Source organism: Ixodes scapularis, unplaced genomic scaffold (genome assembly GCF_016920785.2).
Source record: "Ixodes scapularis isolate PalLabHiFi unplaced genomic scaffold, ASM1692078v2 PGA_scaffold2__306_contigs__length_199485367, whole genome shotgun sequence".
NCBI classification, from domain to species: Eukaryota; Metazoa; Arthropoda; class Arachnida; order Ixodida; family Ixodidae; genus Ixodes; species Ixodes scapularis.
Window position 1 is genome coordinate 183,789,241 of NW_024609857.1, and position 21,806 is coordinate 183,811,046.

The window sequence follows — 21,806 nt, forward strand, 5'->3', positions numbered from 1 at the left end:
AACGTGTTTCACGCGTCAAACTTACTTAAAAACTTACACAGATCATGGGTTGGGGTCCTATAGTATCTTGGATGAAGATAACCTAAAAACTAACTTTCAGTTTATATGTTATGTAGGACGCGTCTCTCCACCAGTCGAGGTATTGTCTGGGGTGCCGCAAGGAACTGTTTTGGCACCACTCCTGTTTCTTCGCAATATAAATGACATTGCTAATGGTATCAATTCAAAAATAAATTTTTTTTGCTGACGACTGTATTATCTATTGCGAGATAACAAGCCAAACTGACCAAATTCTACTAAACGAATCACTAAATAAGATAACCGATTGGTGCGATAACTGGCAAATGACTCTAAATTTAGACAAAACCGATACTGCGTGCTTAACGTGGAGAAATGAGAATATTCTCGAGTTTCCATACACTGTTAATGGTGTAGACTTGCGCAAGGTCACTGAATATTAGTATGTTGGTATCAATATTAGCATCCGATCTGAGCTGGTATGCATACGTTAAATATATAACGGACAAAGCCTTGGACAACGAACAAAAAATATGGGTACCGATTTTACTTCGGATACCTTTTTTTTGCATATTTCTAATTGAGCATTAAATGATGTAACTTTGAACCTTACGCACTATTGTATCTTCATCAAAATATTATTTCTTTGAAGATTAATAATGTATTGCGTATTTCATACGCCTTTCTTTGCGCCATGATACTTCGCATGGTAGTTCCGGAGCTCTTTTAATTTTCATTTTAACACAATCTTCATTAACAGTAATCTGTCGCCTGGTCAACACGAATTCGGTTTATTCCGATCTATACATTTCAATGTTTGCGAGATTGACGGTCTACACTTGTTAGGTCACAGCCCAGCACTCGCATGTTTGTCCCTACGGAAGGCGAGCAGTGTACGCGCCACACGCACGAACACTGAAAATGGCACCGACCAGAAGCGACCTTCTTGAATGTCTCGTGGAAGTTTCGCTAAATTACCAAAGCAACAAGGAGCATATTACTACAACAGAATTAGCTAAACGTACTGGAGGCTCAAAAAGTACTTTTCCAAAGAAATCTAAAACAAATTGCATGTTCTTTCAGGTAAGACGAGTGTGTGGGGCAGCTGTACCCACATTCCGAGCATTATTCGCTGTTCTTGGATAATGTTCCAAGAAATTATTTGCGTAAACTGTCGACGTCGCTTTGCCAGCGTAATTGCGTGCTTCTGGTAGAAGGGGAACGAATTTATGCCAGCGATTTTATGAAACTAGAGAGCCGCGGCTCGAGCGTACCCAGGTAAAAAACAATTTTCTCCAAATAGCAATTGCGTTAGCTTTTTTTTTTATTTATTTTCCTATTTCAGCACATAGGTTTCGTCTGATTTATCGCTTCTAACTGCGCGAAAACAGGGACGTTTGCGCTGTCTGAAGTTGATAATGATCTCTATTTCACAAAGTATGAGAATGTTATACTCTGGACAAATAGAGATCATTATCAACGTCGGATAGCACGAGCGTTCCCGTTTTTGCGCAGTTAGACATGAAAAAGGTGGACTCAAGCGTAGCCGATTGCAGGTGGCGCGCCTCGCTTCCCACCGGTGACGTCACAATTGAATGGCTGGAAAAACCGGGAGAAAAACTAGGGAGAACGATGATTTGTTTTTTGTAGCGAACAAAATACAACTTTCCTAATTAACTAGACTGAAGCTGGGGGAAAAAGATAGAATTTCAGAATCAGGAGGACATCCGCATTAAGATGATACATTTGGATTGGATAGCTTGAAAAAGTGGCGGATTTCCTCTTTAAGCGTAGTAACACAAGTCGATTATTTTTCATTTATTAAAAAAAGATTATACTTACTGAGAACTACACTAGTTAAGATAAACGCAGTGAATTTATCCGTCTTCAATTATTGTAAAAAAAGAAAAACAAGGCACCTTTCATTAAGTAATGAAAATCGTTAAAGTTGTAAAGAAATGCAAGCAAAATTATGCATGATTTCAGGTTTCTTCGTCACCAAATAAAATCACTAAGGCGTTCTATTTCCGATCAAAATATGAGCACCGTCAGCGCCGTTATGTAGACACACCATAAACACACTGAACGCAAGCCGACAAAACACATATTCATTGTTTGCCACCCTGCAGTCTCATATCCGCCCCAAACTGCACTTCTGAGTTCGGCTTCACCGTCGTTTTGTGCTTGGCGATTTTCTAATATAAAGGCGACCCTTAAAACACGAAAGGTATCAGTTGATATTTTACGATAGAGCAGTATTCGGTCCAGTACTCCTTATACTTCTTCGAGCACTTATCCTCGTCTCTCCAGCTTCGGTGCAACATAAAGCCGGTCACGAAGAGCGGCAACAGGTAAGGTATCACGCTTCCTGTTCCAGCCGGTAGTGCCCAGCAGAAGGCGCCGAGCACGTCGAAGAGGTAGTTCATGTGACGGCTGATGGACCAGAAACCAGAAGCCAGCAGAAGACTCGTCTTTTCCTTGCCGTGTTCGTCCAGGTACTTGGCCCGGAGGATCTTGGCAGGGGAGCCCCATATAATGCATTTTCCGTCCGATTCCCTGGCCACGGTCTTCTGACGGTCTGCCCAGTAGTTGAGAGCGGTCATTGCGAAACCTAGCACAATCACGCTGAGACCGAGAAGAGCGCTGTTTTCGGGACAGTGTTCGACAAGGTACATGCTTGTCACGGAGTAGTAGATTCCTTGGAAGCTCATGGAACCGAACACGAGGTAGTGTCCTGGAAAAGAAAGAAAAAGGGGAGGAGGCGTATGTTATTTCAAGGTATAGTCCAATAGCTTGCGACACGCCATGGCGAATTCAGCGGTCAATTGCGTCGCGTTAACGCACGATAGGGTACTTGAACAAAAGCGTTCGGGACAAACTAGATATCTGACCTTTTTGCTACTTACGCTGTCGTTACTTTTTGTTGTTCAGTAGTGGATGAGAGATTGTCTCCCGGCGCTAGCTACTCTTGGCATTAACAGTGTTACAACGGTATTTTCTCATTCAAAATTGCTCATTTCTTGTTTTTTTTGCAGGGGGGCCCGTGCACTGGGCATTAGATACTGCAAAAGCCCTAAATATAAAGCGGGTTGCTAACGCTGTTGCATAGCTTTTCATCTGGGGGTCGCCATAGCAGTCAATGAGAAGATGCAAATTATTTTGACGAATGGACGACGGAGGACTCGGTCTAGGGCTTACATTCGTAAGAGAGGCATTTACCAGACGGAAATTTGTTACACACGAACAGCATCTCTTTTACGAATTCTGCAACAATTCTTTTTGAAAAGAAAAAAAGAACATATGGTACCAATAGCTGAAGATGCAACAACTACAAACGTTAAAACGAAATTACGAGGATTATATTAATACTTTTCGGACTCATTAGATTTTCTAATAGCAAGACTCGACCGTGACGTTTGGGCTCCGTGCTCGAAAGAGAAGTTAGAAACTCAAGTGCTCACTGCATTGTTCCCACATTCAGTGTTTCGCGTGTACCCTACTTCCCTCTTCTGACCTGCATAACTGATGTGTCAAAACGAGTTAAAACGATGTCGGTACCACCTAGATGTAAAACGTTCTTTTAAATATTTTCTTCTCGTAAAACGCCCGTTAATAAGCGGCTGGACTCTAGACTTTACCTTTTAACCGCCACGTTCTCCCTAGCCTTCGTTCCTTGTGTTGACGGTGTGTTCATTTGGGTTGTCTCACGAGTATATGCAAAAGATATCTTGAAGTGTAAAAGGCAAACTTTCGCTACTTGCATTTCGCTAACCACCTTCGCACAATTCAATAAATTTTAGTAGTACTAGGTCTTAAAAATCTCTGGAAAATGCGCAAAATAAACAGATATGCAGGTGCTGCAAAGTCAGCCTTTGTGAATGTTAGAAATATTGCAATTAAGGTAGGTCAAGGCATATTGGCCACCCGTAATGAAAGATGAGTTGAAGATTACAGTAAAAATAGTCACGCGTCTGATATTATATAGGCTGTGATGTAACTCTTTGAATAGGTAAAGCCAAGGGAAAGTTTATGTGATACCTCCTTGTAAACTTTTTTGAGATGAGTGCTGATTTCTTGTGACCCGTGTGGAACGTTCCTTGTATTCAACTTCGCCACATTATTCACCATAATGGATTGCTTACATAAATTGAAACGGAATTGATCATCGTCTAAACCCAAATACGCTCCATAAATGTATGGAAAAAGATATGGCGTAGTTCTTTCGTTACACCTCCGATCCGCACTTTGTGGATCCAGGTTCGAATAGGGCATGCAGGAGGGTATCGTTTTCTAAGGAAATGGCAACATTGACGACGGACATCCTACACCCTACTACGCCAACTACAACATCAACATCAAACGCGGACGTAATTTCCAGTAATGGGAAGAGCCCATAAGAGCTATCGTTGTAAAAGTCATGCGTGTATGTCGCGCTATTAGTATCCTGAACGGGACACAAAGACGCTTTTACTAGTCGTCGCATCAACCCTGTTTAAAAGGGAATATAAATCTGGTAAGCCTGTAAGTGGCTTTCTCAAATAAGCACGTTTTTAGACGCTCAGATTGCTGTATTTAGAATATTTTAATTTCAGGAAAAAATGTGTAAGTTCTTGTTTTTGCTTTTTGGTTCTCTTTATGCCTTAACTGTGTGTAGAAAATAAGGCTCGGATTGTAATAAAGAATCGAGGATTCTTAAAGCAAATATTTTTATGCGACCACGTCCAGACAGGCAATTACTTTGTCAAATTTACTCTGCAGCAATGAGCAGAACGACAGTATCAGAATGCACTTCTCCGGGGCAGCCGAATATACAAGAATTATAGACAATTTGCAGAACTAAGCCAAATATTTTAGGTAATTGTTTTCTCCAGTAACGCGATCTTCGCCGAGGCACTGAACCAACACTACCTTAAAAAATGGTAAACTGCTTAACTTACTTCGCTTGACTGTGCGCAAGCATGCTCAAAATGGCAAAGGTCACGCACTTGAATGTCAGTTTCTTGCAGGAAATTCAGTCTATCGTACCGTAAAGCCTTCGAGATAGAGCGATTTGTTCAATTTTGAATTGTCTCGTACAAGGGGCGTGTAAACTTCGGTCTTCCTACTGAAGAGGGGGATCGCACCCAATCGAGTTTTCGAGATGATACAACTAAAACTCAACTAAGATTCTGGGAATCAATTCAGACTTCGAGACGAACTGAGGATATAACTTAAAAATAACGTCTAACTACAAAAAAAAAGAAGAAAAAAGAAACTTTTGCGGAATTCTGGTTTGAGATTAGCGCCTGCAGGCCTTGCAGGTTGCTTCCAATCGCACCGTAGTGCAACCAACGAGAAATTATTCTTTTCGTAAATTTGCGAAATTACTCTTTGGGGGTTTTGTTGTGGTTCAACACTTTACTCTTCTTGTTCCGGTGTAGATCGGAGAGCCCCCACGTGTAAACTTTGCATTTCCCCACCTACTGCCTTTGTAATCAAAACAGTTTATCAATATATGTGGGTTGCTTTATTGAAATGAAGCTCATAAAGCTTCAAGAGGTCAGTATCAAAGGAAATTTATGAATCTTTCCGGTGCAATTGATTCGTTGTTTTATCGCTTATTTAAGGGACTTAGCGCTTACTCACAAATACGTTGTGCGCATATAACAAGTACTAACTATCCCCATATGCTGATATGAAGTCAAGCAGATTATTTTAAAACGCGAAACTATGCAGTATCGAGATGATTAGGAAACATTATAATCTAAACCCTGATGCAAGGGGAAAAAGAATACCGCACAAGATCACGCAAGTCTCAAATTAAAGTTTGTGTCGTTTTGACCTATTTTTTATCTTTCTCTCAGGCTTTAGGTTATGATGCAGACAGTATAAAGTTTAGGAAAAGCTGTTTGGGCTAACAACGTTCTTATGGTTTCTGCTGATGCCCTATTACAAACAATGCACACTAAGCTACGCCAGAATTTTAACACAATATATGTATTATCAGCCGAATTTCATGAAGTACCGTGACGAAGAACCGCTACGAAGAACGGTCACAAAGAACTGTCACGAAGGATCGTCACGGACTGTGACGTCACGTAACATAACAATGTAGTCATCACGCCATCCGGACGTCGCCGTGATGCAATAATATCATTAGGACGTCACCGTAAGGTTATGACGTCATCATGACGCAACACATCATCGTGATGTCAGGATAAAGTCATTTTAACGATGTTGTGACGTCACCGTGTCAACATGACTCTAGGCGATGTCATTATGACGTTTTATGACGTCACGTCATGATGCCACACTATGTGATGACGTCATTGTGATATAATATAGTTACCATGAGGTCGTGAGACGTCAAGATGTCGCTCGCCTTTGTCATGGCACGCGACATCATAACAACGAACGTCTGGCGTCACAGTCATGTGATCTCATTACGTCACCTGATGTGACACACGCGTAGCGTGTGCCCAGATCATTCACAACACATTTCGTGCCCCTCGCTTTTTCTCAGGATGATCAAGATAGTGTAATTCTATTTAAGCCGCCCTATCTCTCCCGCGTTACGTTTCTTTTTTTTTAGCTATCAATAGCTTTTCGATACATGGCTGCAAAACTGAATTAACTTTGTGTAGATCAATGAATTGGGCTGAAAAATTACATTTTTATAAAAATTTACTCGAATTACAGAAGTTATAATAGATGCAACTCCACCGCGGCCGGAAGCTCTTCCTTTCAGGAGAGCACTTGAGGAGGTCGTATTAACATACAACTGATTAGGTATAAGGTAAGTGATTAAAATGATCACAATACCCGATGTTCCTCGTTAATTATAATATTACCTAAAAAAAAAGAAAAAAAACAAAAAAAAAAGGTCCTTTACTTAGACGTTAAAGGTGCCCTAAGCAGGTTTCTTAGATCGCCTTGATAGGGCGATACCTCACTCCTGCTGGCTCTCAGCACCCTATAAATCCCTAAATAATAACAATACGCTGCCGACTCTAACTTAAAAAGCAATCAAAGATCACAAAACAACGATTTCACCTCCGCCGATTGTGTTCCAAAACAAGGACCTTGCACTGTCAACCAAGAGCAAGCGAAAAACCCTGGCGCCTCTGACCGGTTAAACCGTGGAGTGATATCTCGAATGCGCGCGACTCGTAGCGCATTCAACTCGGACTACCATTGAACCCAGTGAGCCCGCGCTCGAGCGCTCTATAGCTGACGACCGGGCACATCACTCCCGTGGAAGACGCTAAAAAAAGAAAAAAAGTAAGATAATTTGCAGTGTTTTAAAAGACTATTGCAGTTTGAGTTTGCTCTCAGCGAAAAAAATAACAGTTTTCGACTACTCGTACTTGCTTCTATCATCTACAAAAAGCCTACACATTTTGTAATAACAAAGTTTGTAATCTCAAGGAAATCACGTGTTTTATTTAGTCATATGCCGTCCTGGCTGCCCGCTGAATGCTTTTCCCGTCGCCGAAGACGATTTCGATCGTTCATTGCTTTGTTTAAAGAAAGATTGGCGGCGCATCGTTATGATTTATGGATTTCTAGGACGCTTAGTGTCCGCAAGAGAGTTATCGTAATATTTAAGCGATCTCAGACGCCTCCTCAAAGCACCTTTAATTTTTACGAAATTTAGCGACGTTACATATCTTTTAGATTCAGATATTAGCTGCTAGACTTTCTTATAACTTGAATTTTGCCATCTCGTGGTCCGCAGTGGGAAACACAGATTCATTCTCGTTTGAGACATTTTTTTTATTTTTTTTATTTGACTAATGGTTTAATGCTACAGAGAGTTTTTGAAGTATGCTCGTTTTCATTTCGAGAAAAAGGAAGTTTTGTGTATTGTTCACACGGCGCGCGAAGTAGATCATACAAGATTTGATTGTCGGGGGAAGACGGGATGTATTTTTAGTGTTTAAACGTCTACTTCTTGATAAGGTAACATATATGTAATCTAGAACACACCTACATGTATATTAATTCTCTACATAAAGGGGGAAATTAGTAATGGTATGCGAGAAGCCGTACCATATTTACTACGGTTCTTAAGGTGAAAACGAGTGTAGCTGGCGTATTTTTAAAATTTTACTAAGCTTTTCCTTTTAAGTACTGATAGCTGATGTTGCAGGGCTTCTCCAAGACAAGGTGTTCCTAATTGACTTTGGGTACAGAGCCAATAAATACCCCGCGTATTGATATAATCGAGTAAGTGAATCCCAAAATAAGTTACAGCATAATAGCGCGTTTCACTTGCATGTTCGCAGGCAGATTCCTGCCGACGACGAGCGGATTTTGTAGCGGTGTGACGAAACGAACTCATCGCCGGCGGAAAATATGGATATGGGCAGTGTTGTAGGCGTCACCAAAACAACAACAACAACAACGACGACAAAATACGTTGCTGGTTACTTTAAGAATAAAGTAACGCGTTACCTCAAAATAAAATGAACACCTTGCCGTTACCAATTCAAAGCAACGCACGTTACTTCTGCGTTACTTTTTAGTTATAAAGTGATGGTAACAGCGTTTTTGCTGATTTTAGTTTCCACAATGTTTATCGACATTGCGTCAAAGGGCCTGGGCGTTGGTTTTTTGTATAAAGTTGGATGTTTTGCGTTGGGAAATTACGCAACATTTTGAAGGTATCTGGAATGAGTGCAATAATTAATGACTTGGAGCCTATACTTCCTTTCAGCTTAAGTCCAGACGCAGCCCACACTTGGAGATAATGACCCCAAACAAACAACATCAGGATCGCAGGTCTCTGGTACCGGTTTTTTTTTGTTTGTTTATGATTGGTTTAGCGATGATAGAATACGTACATAAACATTTCGTACAGCGTGAGGACGCCCCTTTTGGCCCTCTCTGATTGGTCTCATTAGCTCGTAGCCTCAAAAGCGTCTGAACTTACGGTGTAACGAAGTATAGAAACAGGAAAGATAAGTGTAAGTGCACTTTTTCAGGTTTTGAAAGAAGGTGTAACGAGTAACGTAACTACGTCACCCTTGAAATAAGTAAAGCAAGTATGTTACCCGTTACAGTTTTGAAAAAATAACGAGGTTGCGGTAATAAGGTAGCGAGATTATAATTGATTCCGGGTGACCCTCATCGGGTATTTCCGCAATCTTATTCGCTGCAGAGGAATTATGAGACACTGAGGACTTGCCAGTTTTTGGCGTCTCTTAAGCTGTCAGTAATTATAGTGTTTCGCTATATTGTACTTTACTGCAATTATAGTGTTCCACTAATTATAGTGGAATCAAGCCGAAAATAATTAAGAACAAGTATGTCTTCATACCTGCTCTGTCCCTGGCGAATTCGAAGCCGTTGATGTACCAGTCTTCAGCCAAGATGCACTTTAATATATAGGACGATTGTAAAATGGCAGACGCGGCCATTAACCAGTTCCACCCGCTGTGCTCCACTTGCGCCTTCCAGCTGACAAGTACAAAGAACTGCCACACTGCCAACGCCACGCGGCAGATGGACCACTGCTTGATGTCCAGGTGCTTCCCAATCCTAGGGTAGAGCTCTAAGCCCCAGTAAAAATCGAACACGCGGCTTCCCGAAGATCCCGACTCGCCAGGGGAGGGCCACAGCGTGCCCTTGACGTAGAGCAGCGCACAAACCAGAAGCCCGAAAATTGTGATTCCCACGGCGATGCCGGGAAACATGCGGTAGATGGGCCAGCAAGGAATGTCTCGGACGAGCAACAGATATCCCGCAATTCCCATGCTCAGAATGTAGTAGGGAACTGCCGTGTGTCGGTACGCCGGCGTGTGTCCGCTGTTCGTGGTCGGTCCATGGAAGACGTCTCCCGGTAAGAAAAGCAGTCCGGCAGCGGCGTACACGGCTAACAGTAGAATCCACATCCACAAGTCATAGGTGAAGCCGCCCGGAGCAGTCCAGGCGTTGTACGTAAACCGAAGGAAGCCAAGCCGGTAGAATTCTTCGGTGGAAGATCCCAAACCGCAAACAAAGTACACCACCCAGACGAGTATGTTAGGTGTCAGAAGGATCAGGACTCCAGTCACGGCCGATGTCATTGAAAGGTCCGATGACGTGTCTTCCTTCTGTGGCAGCCGATTCTGCATACACAAGGAGAATAAGAGGCGTTATACTAATTAGACTTTTACTGATCGCCTGAAATTACAATTTTTATGATCGTTTATGTGTACTGGCCTCGCCCTTGTTTTTTTAATGTAAAAAAATGCTTAATAAATTAAAAGAGCGAGAAATGTTGATACATAAAACGTGTTTTGCCTAAGAATTAATTCGCCTAAGAATTGATTCAGCTTCATTAATAAACGTACCATCGGGGAAAAATGAAATGCGAACAGAGGAGCGCGTGGCTCGCGGTACAGGCTGCGCCGCCTGGAAGTGAGCCTAGGGGCGAGGGTGCGTGGCCTACTCCGATGTGTTCACGCCCCTCACTCAGCGCTCTCCAAGCTTCGGCAGTTCGCCTCTCAGTACGCTGCAAGCAACATCGCTATCTTTGGTGGCTCAGCGCGTACGGTGCGAAGAAGCTCGCCGCACACGCCGAGCAAAGATAGCGGTGATAGCTTTCAGCGCACTGAGAGGCGCACTGCCGAAGCTTTGGGAACGCAGAGCGAAGGGCGTGAACACATCGGAGTAAACCACGCACCCTCGCTCCTAGGCTCACTTCCAGGCGGCGCAGCCTGTACCGCGAGCCACGCGCTCCTCTGTTCGCATTTCATTTTCCTCCGATAGTACCTGAACTACTAATATAAGTTGCAGTCACAGTACGTGTTCTTTTGTTTCTTCTGAGTCATTCAGTTTTGTCTTTGGTGCTATAGACTCTACTGCAAACGCTGATTACGAGACGTCAGATTCTGACTAAACAGTTAAGGTTGTTCTAAGCGGGTTAAACAAAAAACTTTAAGGGTGTGAATTGAATACTGGCTAAGCTCAAACCTACAAAACTAAAAAAAATGCTCAAAATACTGTATTTGTTTGACTGCCGGATCGATCTGCAAGGTGCACAACATGCAACTCCACTCCACTGAAGAATGCGACGCCACTCCACTGAAATTCAATTGTTGTTTTTATTTATTTATTTATTACCTACTTCGACCAGTGGGCAGTACAGTGGGGGGTGATAGAACATGAGAAATAGCACAGAACAGTAAAATATACAGAAGATGCCAACCAAAACATGACAAAAGCCCCAGTACAGTGCTAACAAAAACAATTTACACAACAAGGTATGATAGGCATCTTACATCAACACGATAGTGTTAAAAAAGGACGAAACTGAAGGGAGTTTTACGGAAGCATCCGGGAGCATATTCCATTCGTGGATTATTTCGGGTAAAAACAATTACTTTAGGACATAAGTCCTCACACAGAAATCTCGAATTGTTTTTAGAATTAGCTACCGTGAGGGAAATGTAGGCAGGAGATATACAACACTTTGACTCATCGAAACCTGTGTTGCCATAATAAGAATTGTGTACAAACTTACAACGTAAACATTTCCTCCTAAACTGCAAAGACTTCCATCACAGTGAGTGCTTTACTTTCAGGGGTTTTACTCGAAGTTATAATTATCTGAAAAAGATCTTGCTGCTTGGTTTTAAATTCTTTCTACATGATTAATACATATTTGCGGATGCGGGTCCACAGAATACACGCGTGTCTTAAAATCGGTCGGACGTAAGACAAATAAACAATCTCTTTTAGGTCAGCAGAAATTTGCCGAAAGTGGTGACGGAGGAAATGTGACATGCCGTTAGCTTTAGAACATAACCCCGTGACATGATTATTTTATTTCAAACAATTGGACAACTGCACTGCAAGATATTTCGCCTCAGTAACAAGATGCAAAGGCTTGTTACCTAAAAGAAAAACTGAAATAATTACTTTACGTTTTCTTGTAAATCTAACATGAATACATCTGGATATATTAAGAAACATCTTGCATCTGGCGCGCCACCTTGAAATGCAACCTACATCACTCTAGAACTTCTACATCAGCGTCTCCGTGTATTTCTCTATGCAAAACACAATCGTCCGCATACAGCCTGATGTGATATGAGATTCCGCTAGTAATATCATTTATAAAAAAATAGAAAAAAAGTGGGCCTAAGATTGAACCTTACGGTATACCCGAGGTTACAGCTACGTATGATGAGTAAATTCCGTTAATGACGACACGTTGTCTCCTGTCACCGAGATAATTTGCTATCCACTGCAGGACTTTTGTATTCATGTTTAGACTAGCAGCTTGTGAAGCAGAAGCGAGTGGTCCGCAACATCAAACGCTTTTCTTTAAGCACCCAAAAATATACAATCAGTTATAGAACCTTTATGAAACGAATCAGCAAAGTCGTAAAAAAATTTGAGTAATTGTATATTACATGATAATACTGGACGGAAACCGTGCAGAACCGCAGAAAAGCGGTTATGGTTCGTTAGATTACGTGCAACACTTGAATATACAATGTGCTTTATTAATTACAGCATCCACTCGTTAGTGATATGGGCCTATAGTTGCTTACATTATTTTTTGCCCCGTGCCTGTGTATTGAAACTACATTTCTGCTTTTCCAGTTGTCAGGAAGACAACCAATTTTCAGCGATTTCGTGTATGGTATCATTAGATATGACTCGAGGATTTCAGCACATGATTTTAAAACAATGTTGGGTATTCCGTCCGGTCCGGTGGCATATCCCACTCTCAGATTGCTTAATAATTTACGTATGCCGTTATGATCAAAGGTAATGTTGTCCATAGCATGATTAATTACGTCAACGTTGGGAGGTACAGACGTAAGTGTTGAAGTTGAGAAGACAGACCTGAAATGCCCACTGAATACTGCTTTTTTTTTTTTTGGCTGTCGTCCGACACAGGAGCGTCGTCAATCACAGGGGGAGGGACACCCGCCACATCTTTTATTTGAGATTTAACATATTTCCAGAGCTCCTTAGGACAGTTCTTAATCTTTTGACAAAACGAAGAAAACTAATCATACCATGCATTTTTTTATTTTTCATTTGAGCTCCCGTTGAAGGTCGTTAAGATGATCACGTGTACATGAATCGTTCGTTTTCTTATAGCGCGCGAACATGGGCTTATTTCTAAGCATTGACCGTCTAATTTCCGGATTCATCCAAGGCTTACTTTACTTGCGCTTCGCACTGGCTATTTTAGCTGGTGCGTAAACATCAAGCAGTCATTTTATCTTAACTTTAAATAAATTCCACAAAGCGTTTACATCGGTACACACACTCGTACTTCAAACCGAGGCAAAAAAATTCTAAGATCTAAACGTAGATGAAAAAACAGTTAGGGCGCAGGTGAGCTGGTGTAAGTTTACCATTTTTTAGACCACCTGACACTGGGTGGAAGAAACACGACGACGTCTCAAAAACGTCGTTGTGTTTCTTCCACCCAGTCTCAGGTGGTCTAAAAAATCTAAACTTAGGGCATCTTAGTCAGCGCTGCCGAACATGTAAACCGTTTTTGGTTGGCTTTTGTATCGTGTTACATTTGAACAATTTATTATCGCTACAACTGCTTCGTGGTCGCTTATGCCTTGCATTACAGAAACAGAGGTGACAGTTGACGGCCTATTACACAAGTATAAGTCAAAGACAGATGATCGTCTGGCACCAGCTCTAGTGGGTTCCGTGACAAACTGATACAAATGGAAGTCATTTAATATATCTAGAAGCGCTGAATAGACACACTATAAATGAGTAGTCACAGGTCGATAATTTACCCAAGATACATCTGGGAGGTTGAAATTCCCAATCAAAACAAGATTTCCCGGTGCAACAACGGACATCGCGTCGTACAGGGACGAAAGAGACTGCGCCGTACTAGACGGAGGCCTATAGAACGCGCCTACCGTCAAATATTCACCTTTATAAAGCGAAGTCTTGCACCACACTGTTTCACAAATCACACCATTTAATGGCTACTGCGAAGCTATGTAATTTCTTCTTAACAAGCAAGAATACACCACCAAGATGATTCTTTCCATCAGCTCGATAAACGTTATAGTTCAGAGGAAATACTTCCCTGTCAAGGACAGAGGCTTCAAGCCACGATTTGGTTCCGATAACGGCATCGGGTGTGGTGACCGAGATAAGACCAGAAACATCGTCCGATTTGTTTTTTATGCTTCAACGTTTGTCGATAAGAAACGTAAGGTTAAGGTTGTTTAGTGCTGCGGCTCGTGTCAAAGAACTGCTTTGTAATTGCTCGCAATAGCAATCCACAACGGATGAAGAACTTTCGTCATACATGTTCCACGTGTGTTTTCCTAAAGAATGTTTATTAAATCTAAGTTTGTACGGGAGGGTTTCGACCATGGAAAAATCTAGTAGTTTCTTGCGCTCGAAGCGCATCTTAAGAGAAATCCTCGCAACACAAAACGGCGTTTTTTTTTTTTTTTAAATTTAGGATTTCGAAGCAAAATACATGTTTTGTCTTGAACGTCAATAATTTAACAATGACATATCTGTTACGTTTATGACTGCAAGCGCCCAGTCTCTGGGCGCGCTCAACAGCGCATGGCTCGAGTGCGAAACCCAGGTTGTCGCGACAAAGATGTTTTAATTTTTGTTCGGAAACAGACCATGATGCATTCTCATAGTCCGAAATGCCATATAAAAATAGATTTCGCCTGCTAGACTGGTTTTCGAGACTATCCTGTTGTGCGGCAAGGTTCGATATTTGCCGCGACAATTCATTCGTGGCGGCATCAACAGCACTCAGGTCTTCCTCAGTGTTTTCAGAATGGCGTGTCGCCTTCCGTAGCTTTGATTTTTGGTGATACACTTTCAAGCTTTTCATCCATCGTCATTTGTCTAGCCTGCACGTTCCTTAATTCTTGAAGCGGCATTGACTTTCCTTGCTCACGTTTAGAGAGCGTTAATGTCTTAGTTATTTCTGTCAATCGGGATTGGATGAAAGTCTTTATAACCTTGATTTGCCGTTTTCTCAGCGTCTAGCCTGAGTGTAGAAATAGCCGGCTCGGTGGCTCCGAGGCGAGAGCGCCGGCCTACGGATCCCCAGATGGCGGGTTCAAATCCCGACCGAGGGGCCCGCAATATGACGGAGGCTTATTGCGGAGAAGCCGCCGTGTAACTGAGCTTTCGGTTGCACGGCAAAAGAACCCCAGGGGGTAGAAATCAATCCTCAGTCCTCCGCAGGGGCGTGCCAGATGCCCGTCGTTGGTTTGGCACGAAATTTCAAAATTTGACTTTGAATCTTGAGATATTAAACAGCATGCCGGGAAAGGATAGCATGTGTAGACCGAAGACGTTTAGTTTTGCACACAGTTCTTTTATTATTTTTTATTTATAAATAACACGTCTTACACAATTTTATGGGATCTTCCTCTCTATTTTAGGTTTAGAAACGGTCTCATTTCGACTGTAAAATTAAGAAATATTAGATAGGAAAGAGCGAAGCGTTCGGACTGCGTTGTTTAAAAAGCACTGTTCGCAGATACCAGTGAAAACATGAAAACCTATAAATGACTTTTTTTTACTTGAAGAATTTAGATTATTTTGTCTCAATTAGCTTATCGAATATTATCAATCAGTAAAGTCTAAGTTAAAAAAAGTCCGGGTCCCAGAAACGTTTTCAAGAATTAAATGCAATTTATTGGAGCCTTACATTAGGATTTTCTGAAGGTAGCTGTTTGTTCAGGTTTACTTTTGTTTCAAATTTCACCAATGAAACATATAGTGTTCACATTTTCACGGTTCGGGCATCTGTTCCAACATATCACACACGACTGATATAATTACATTCCTGCATTTACGCGCTACTTAAATTAAGTAGTGTAGCTGCGACACAATCAATGCGCCAGTCATCAAACTATCTGCGACATTTTTGTGCCTGCGGCCTCAATGATGTTGCTGCATTAACGCGCAATGCTTTGCCTACGAGTATTTAAGCCAAGTTAGAATGAGCTATTCTTCTGTGAAATGAGTTAAGTACCATAATGCGTACGATCGACCAAATATATTATCTACATAACTTTAAATAAGAACGAGGTTTGAACAACGAAAATAGGGTGAAAAATATTTGTTTTACTATATATTTGCCTATCTGTGGTCTAATATACGCAGAATAAAAGTGTGAAAAGTCAAATTATGTGACTACTGTTAATATTTCCGAGTTGGGTGCAATAAAGTGCCGGTAACAAAATCAAGACTTCAATATGTATAATACAAAGAAATTATCATGGGATACTATTTTTAACCCACTAATAATTTAATTACTGCCTTAGGAATTCTAGAGCATCCACTAACTTTAGTTTCAACTAAAAGCACGTATGGTTTCTACAGATCTAGACAGGTATTCCTGAATACAAAAAAGACAATCGGTAGTACATATGCAGTATAACTGAATCATAACTCGAGTGTGTACTTTTCTAGAACGCTCTAGTGTTAAGTGTTAAAAAAAAAATTGCCGAGACTAAAAAAAAAAATGCCTCAGGTGATTCATAGCTTGCATCTCAAGATAGTTGACATTAATCGCATTTCACGCTTTAGACTACAATGTTTAGCGAGTCTTCCCGATAAAAGTGACGCGAATTCAAACAGTCTATTAAACGCGCAACCTGCCATCCCCCGTTCCCCCACCAAAAAAAAAAAAAAATAGAGCCGATTTTAGTACATACATGGTTTGTGTAGAAAGGGTCATCTTCTTTCGCTGTTTGTCCTTTGCTGTTCATTCTGGTCATTTTCAGTGTTCCCGTTTTCGCAGAATAACGCCGACGGGACAAAGGAGCACTTGGCCGCCTACCTCTCCGCAAAGACGAGAAGATACTGGCGGCTTACCGGCATGCATCAGGATGTTTATTCTACAGCTACATCCAATGTCAAAGGAAATCTGAGCATCGAATGGCACCCGTGCTTGAACTGCAAATAATCTAAAACATAGCTATTCACTTCGATATACACTTTTCTTTTTTATTTTTATTTTCATCCTTTCTCCATTCGGCGCATGTAGACAGTCAAGTTACCAGGTCATTCCCATCAGTGGCGCGCGGAGAAAGCAAGCTTCTTCATGACGTTTTTCCTTATTCGCACGCGTGTCGTGTGCGGCGCGTTTCTTGCTGGTCCTTGGGGAAACCTGTACTGAGAGAGGATGTTTGTCTATTCCCGCTCGTTTTGTCGGCGCAAGCACGAGGAAAGAATTACACACCGTTCCGTCGACGTAAAACCAGTTTTCGTATGTATTTATGTTACTTCGATATCTTGGAAATATTCTCCTTCTCTATAAATCGGCTATTTTGAATCGAATGCTGTACAATTTTTGATGTCCGTGAACCCTCAAGTTTCGCGAATAAAAAATTTCGCGAAATTTAAGGTCAGACAACAATTTCGGTACTTAAGGGTTTCAATGCGGGTGTTTGGAATTCACCAAATTAAGTGGCCACAAAAAATGTCCTTTGTGACAAATTCGCGAAATATAGGGGCCGCAAAAATTAGGACTTTTACAGTATCTATTTGTATGACCTTGAACAAAAGTGTGGGCTTATTTATGTAGGGAACTATTATCGTGCACCTTGACAGCCCGGGAGTATACAGAAGGGTGCCCCTTTCTGGCGGTGCTTGCAATTTAGCTTGAATGTAAAAAAAGTAAAGACGTTTACAAATTTCTTTAATGCGAACTTAGAACCCAGCTCTTGTGGACGAGGAAGGGAGGGTATGCTTCTCCTTCTTCTCATACTCCATCCCCTCCTCCTCTGATTCAGTTTCCCCTTTAAATTAGTAGCGGAAAATATTGTCACCTGACTTGATGTCACGTCACCTATGAACAAACTCAGTTTCTTCATTAAATTTAGCGGAAAAATTTACTCCACGTGACCTTAGCACTAATTCAATTCCCCGCAAAATTTAGAGGGGAAATTCAGTTCCTCCGCCAAATTTAGCAGGAAAATAGACACCACGTGACCTACACCAATTCCATTCCCCGCTGATCTAAGCGGGAAAATTCAGTTCCACTGCTAGATTTAGTGGAAACATTCAGTTTCTCCGCTAGATTTAGCGGGAAAATTGATGTCACTTGACCTCAACACCATTCAATTCAAATTTTGCGGGGAATTGAATTGTTGTTGAGATCACGTAACTTTAATCTTCCGCTAAATTAAGCGGAAAAACTGTGACGTCCAATAATGCAACGCGCGCCGTTATGCCGATGGCAACGGCGACGCCGACACTGACGGCAATGGCGATGGAGCTTGACGGAAACGGGCGATTAGGAGCTGCCCTCTGAAATTTGGCAGCCATATTTCTATGCATTGATAAAATCGTCACATACAGAATTGTGATGTATGAGAAATTGTGGGTTTTCGTGGTGTTATTTGTACTAGCATTATGATTAACCATGCGTCAGGTGGTCACGTGACGTCATGCTGTCAATACATGCTGTAATGTGATTTCCCGTCACGTGGCTTTTTGACGTTAAGTGACGTAATCGCGTGACTCACTGCGTCAACTTGGTTTAAATTGAGAACGTCACTATATTTATCAGTGTTATTGACACCGTGATGTCACATGACATTTCACTGAGTCACGTGACACCTTGATGTACTCGATTGTCATGAGCCCAAGGCGAGTGCTCGAGTACCATGACAATCAGCATCTCCAAACATTCGGAGAATGGCTCGTGTTCTATCAGCGACGAGTATAGCCAACTCTAAGATCGTTTGAAGCTCAGCCCATGCTCCATGCTTCTGCCATCCCCAGCGCATGACTATGAGGAACACTGACGGTATATAATTAGCCCCAGATCACGTGACCGCTTGCTTTTATTTCGAGTAGAGGATAGGAAAGTTGTCTCTTTCCGTTATTTATTTATGCGTCTGCTATTGCGCGGAGAGGAAAACTATAAAGGGTGTTTACCAAGTTTTCAATGCCTGGTATTTATTCTAATTGGTATTTGGTTAATGCAGTGCCGTAACTAGGGTCAGCGACCCCCAAAGCAGTGACCCGCCGCGACCCCCCCCCCCACACACACACGCACACACATACACACGCCCCCTTGTGACGCAAAGGAATTAAAGTACAATTTATTTTCGGCACGACCCATTTTTACATGTAGATATCATTGAGACACACAGACATATCCTCGTTGTGTCTTAACTGCCTGAGAAAGTTATCCCGAGATTAGAAATATTGAAAGGAATAAATTGATCGTATCGATCCGAGATTAAATAGAACTTCAACTACCCATATACAGGAGTGGACACCGGAAAAGAAACATCCCAATTGCCCCGGAGGGACGGCCGAACGTTGGCATCCGCTCTAAATCTCACAGAAGTGTCGTTTTGAAGTTCTTTACCAAGATTCGTTTAAACTTTACAGTTTTTGGTTGCTAAATATAAGCAATGGGGGATTACAGATAACAAGTGCCACAAATGTAATTGTCGTATAAACACTCCTAAACGAGGAGGAAGTCTCCTTCAGGCATAAAAAAAACATCCTGCGGAAAGGCAACGACAAAAATAATAATAAAGGTTTGCGTGTGCGTGTGTGTGTGTGTGTGTTTACGGAGGGGGGGGAGCAGTTTTAAAAGCATACTGTGTTGCAAAGGTTCATTTGCCCTCATCCTCGACGCAGACCAGAAAGCGTGGCCCAGGAAACGACTTTGTTTGCAAAAACATCCTTGCCAGAAAGCGCGTTTTCGTGAAACCAGATGACGCTGCACTAAGAAAGAATAATTTGTGTCTCACAAATACGCGGCTTGCTCTGAGCACGAACTTTCTGCAGCGTGCATTCTGTACCGCCGAATTTGATTTTCTCAGCTAAAACCAATCGCAATGACCACCAGCTAGGGTACGATGACGTCATGTGGAAACCATGCTAAAAAGTTAAATTTTATTGTGAAATGCGATGTTCACAACAGTATCAAAATTAGATATCCTAATGTTAAAATTTTGCGCTGTATATTGTAGTCTCGCGGTAATATACGGCAGCCTAATAAAATGTTAAAGCGCATCACTGATAGAGCAAACAGTTATGAAGTGGGGGCCCAAGACAAGTGTACAGAAAACCGCATATAACGCCATCCTCCCGAGGCAGTATTTCACCAAGTTTCAAGTTCATGCTAGCTGTTGACCAAATGTCGTCTTTGTTGGGATGATAAGAATGTTCATCGGTCCTTCGCGCTATTTAACTGGAATTCTTAATATTATTGCATCTGAATGTATTTCTTTCGGCATCGCACGTTATCGAAGTCTTTTAAAAATTGTCATTTATTGTCTTTCTCTTTCTTCACATTTCTTGTATTTGCCTTCGTACCTATGACGTGAGCGAAATGTCCTTTTTCGCATACCCCGGGACCCGGTGTTTCATACTGCCAAACAGCGTACAAAAATGAACGTTTCGGCAGATCGGCTCAACAGCCGACGTATTTTCGAGTATCGTACTCTCGTGTCGGTCTACAGGGGTTATCTGAACTTCATATAGTCTGATTTATTGACGATAATAAAAATATTAGCAATTAGTCACTGAGAATTTCACAACATAAATGAAGGGCCGATCACTTTTAAAATATAAATCATACGTAAATGCACCTTCTAATTATTTTAAATATGGTCGCAAATATCTTCAGACGTTTTTATCCGCAATAGACGGGTATAAGTGATTTGGGGGACGGCGGAGGTAAGCTCACCAGAGAAAAGCATACCGGGCAAAACGCCACCGGTCTTTTGACGAGTGCGGAGAAAAGCTAACCTACGAATCTAAGGATTGTGCGTTCACTCAGCTGAAGTATGCTGGGATGCCTCATGCGCATGCGGTCATTCTGCACTTCCCTGGCAGAATTTATACTTAAATTATAAAAGCGTCGGGAAACACGTCAGACGGTGCCCGAAGGAAATAAAAAAAAATAATTTCAATAAAACACTCATTAAAAAAATAGCGGGGGTATTATAACAAGTGCAGAGGGCTGCAACTTAAGTAGTTTGTGGATATTTATTTATAAAGTGACCTTTTATGTAGTATACTGACACCGCATTACCCGATCTCTAAATTTCACCATTTGTTGAAGAAGAAGTGATTTTAATTATTATACCACATTCGAACGAAAAAAAAATTCTTTATCACGGCTACGTCAGCAATAAATCTGGTAAAACTCCCGCGAAATAGCTTGATATAGAAGCGGAGCGATGGATAAAGCCAGAGTGAAGAATAACTATCCAGATGTCTTAAATCGCGATTTAAAACAGGCCGGTTTTACTACGATGAAGTAGATCAAACATTTTCAGAAAAGAAAGAATCCCGAAAATCTGCTTTTCATTTACTGTTTGTTTATCATTTGATGATGCCAATATGCGCGTTTGTGCTGTATTTAAATGAGAGATTCATCGCATACGAAAGAATAATATCGGACTGAACGCCAAAAAAAAAAAAAAAAACGCTGGTCTTCGGAGAATATTAATGCGTTGAGCTTTATTTTTCCCTCCGACTTCGTTCTTCAATTACGTCAGGTGCATACTCTTTATATTGTGCTTGGTGTAGTGTGTCGTATATACTGCATATCGTTAGCACCAGTTCTATCATTCTCATTACTTATCTTCTTTTCTGAAGTATGCCAAAGTTTCTACGTTCTTTGCTTTATGCCTGGTGACTTTTCGGGGTCACAATTATTGAGCAATGTTATAGTTACCTAAATATTGGATTTATAAATAAAATAGATGTATTTATCTTCAATATATTATTTTTTACTGTTTACTATAACTTTCAATTTTGTATGTACATGCTTATCAATAAGATTATTTATTTAGTTTTTC

The 21,806-nt window shown here is 41.4% G+C and overlaps 1 protein-coding gene across 2 annotated transcripts in view; it reads right to left on the reverse strand.

Moving 5' to 3' along the window:
* Positions 1–1,821: 1,821 nt before the first annotated feature.
* LOC115321748 (7-dehydrocholesterol reductase) overlaps positions 1,822–21,806 on the reverse strand; it is a 105,508-nt gene continuing 85,523 nt past the window's right edge. Inside the window, exons 1-3 of one of the 2 annotated variants that reach the window (XM_029982019.4) lie at positions 16,686–16,829; positions 9,320–10,109; positions 1,822–2,752 (exon numbers count right to left, since the gene is read on the reverse strand). In XM_029982019.4, coding sequence (XP_029837879.1) covers positions 2,232–2,752; positions 9,320–10,109; positions 16,686–16,748 — 1,374 coding nt within the window. In that variant the 5' untranslated portion in view covers positions 16,749–16,829 and the 3' untranslated portion in view covers positions 1,822–2,231. Of the gene's footprint in view, positions 2,753–9,319; positions 10,110–16,685; positions 16,830–21,806 lie in introns of those variants that run through there. The other variant, XM_040498550.2, reaches the window with a different exon arrangement.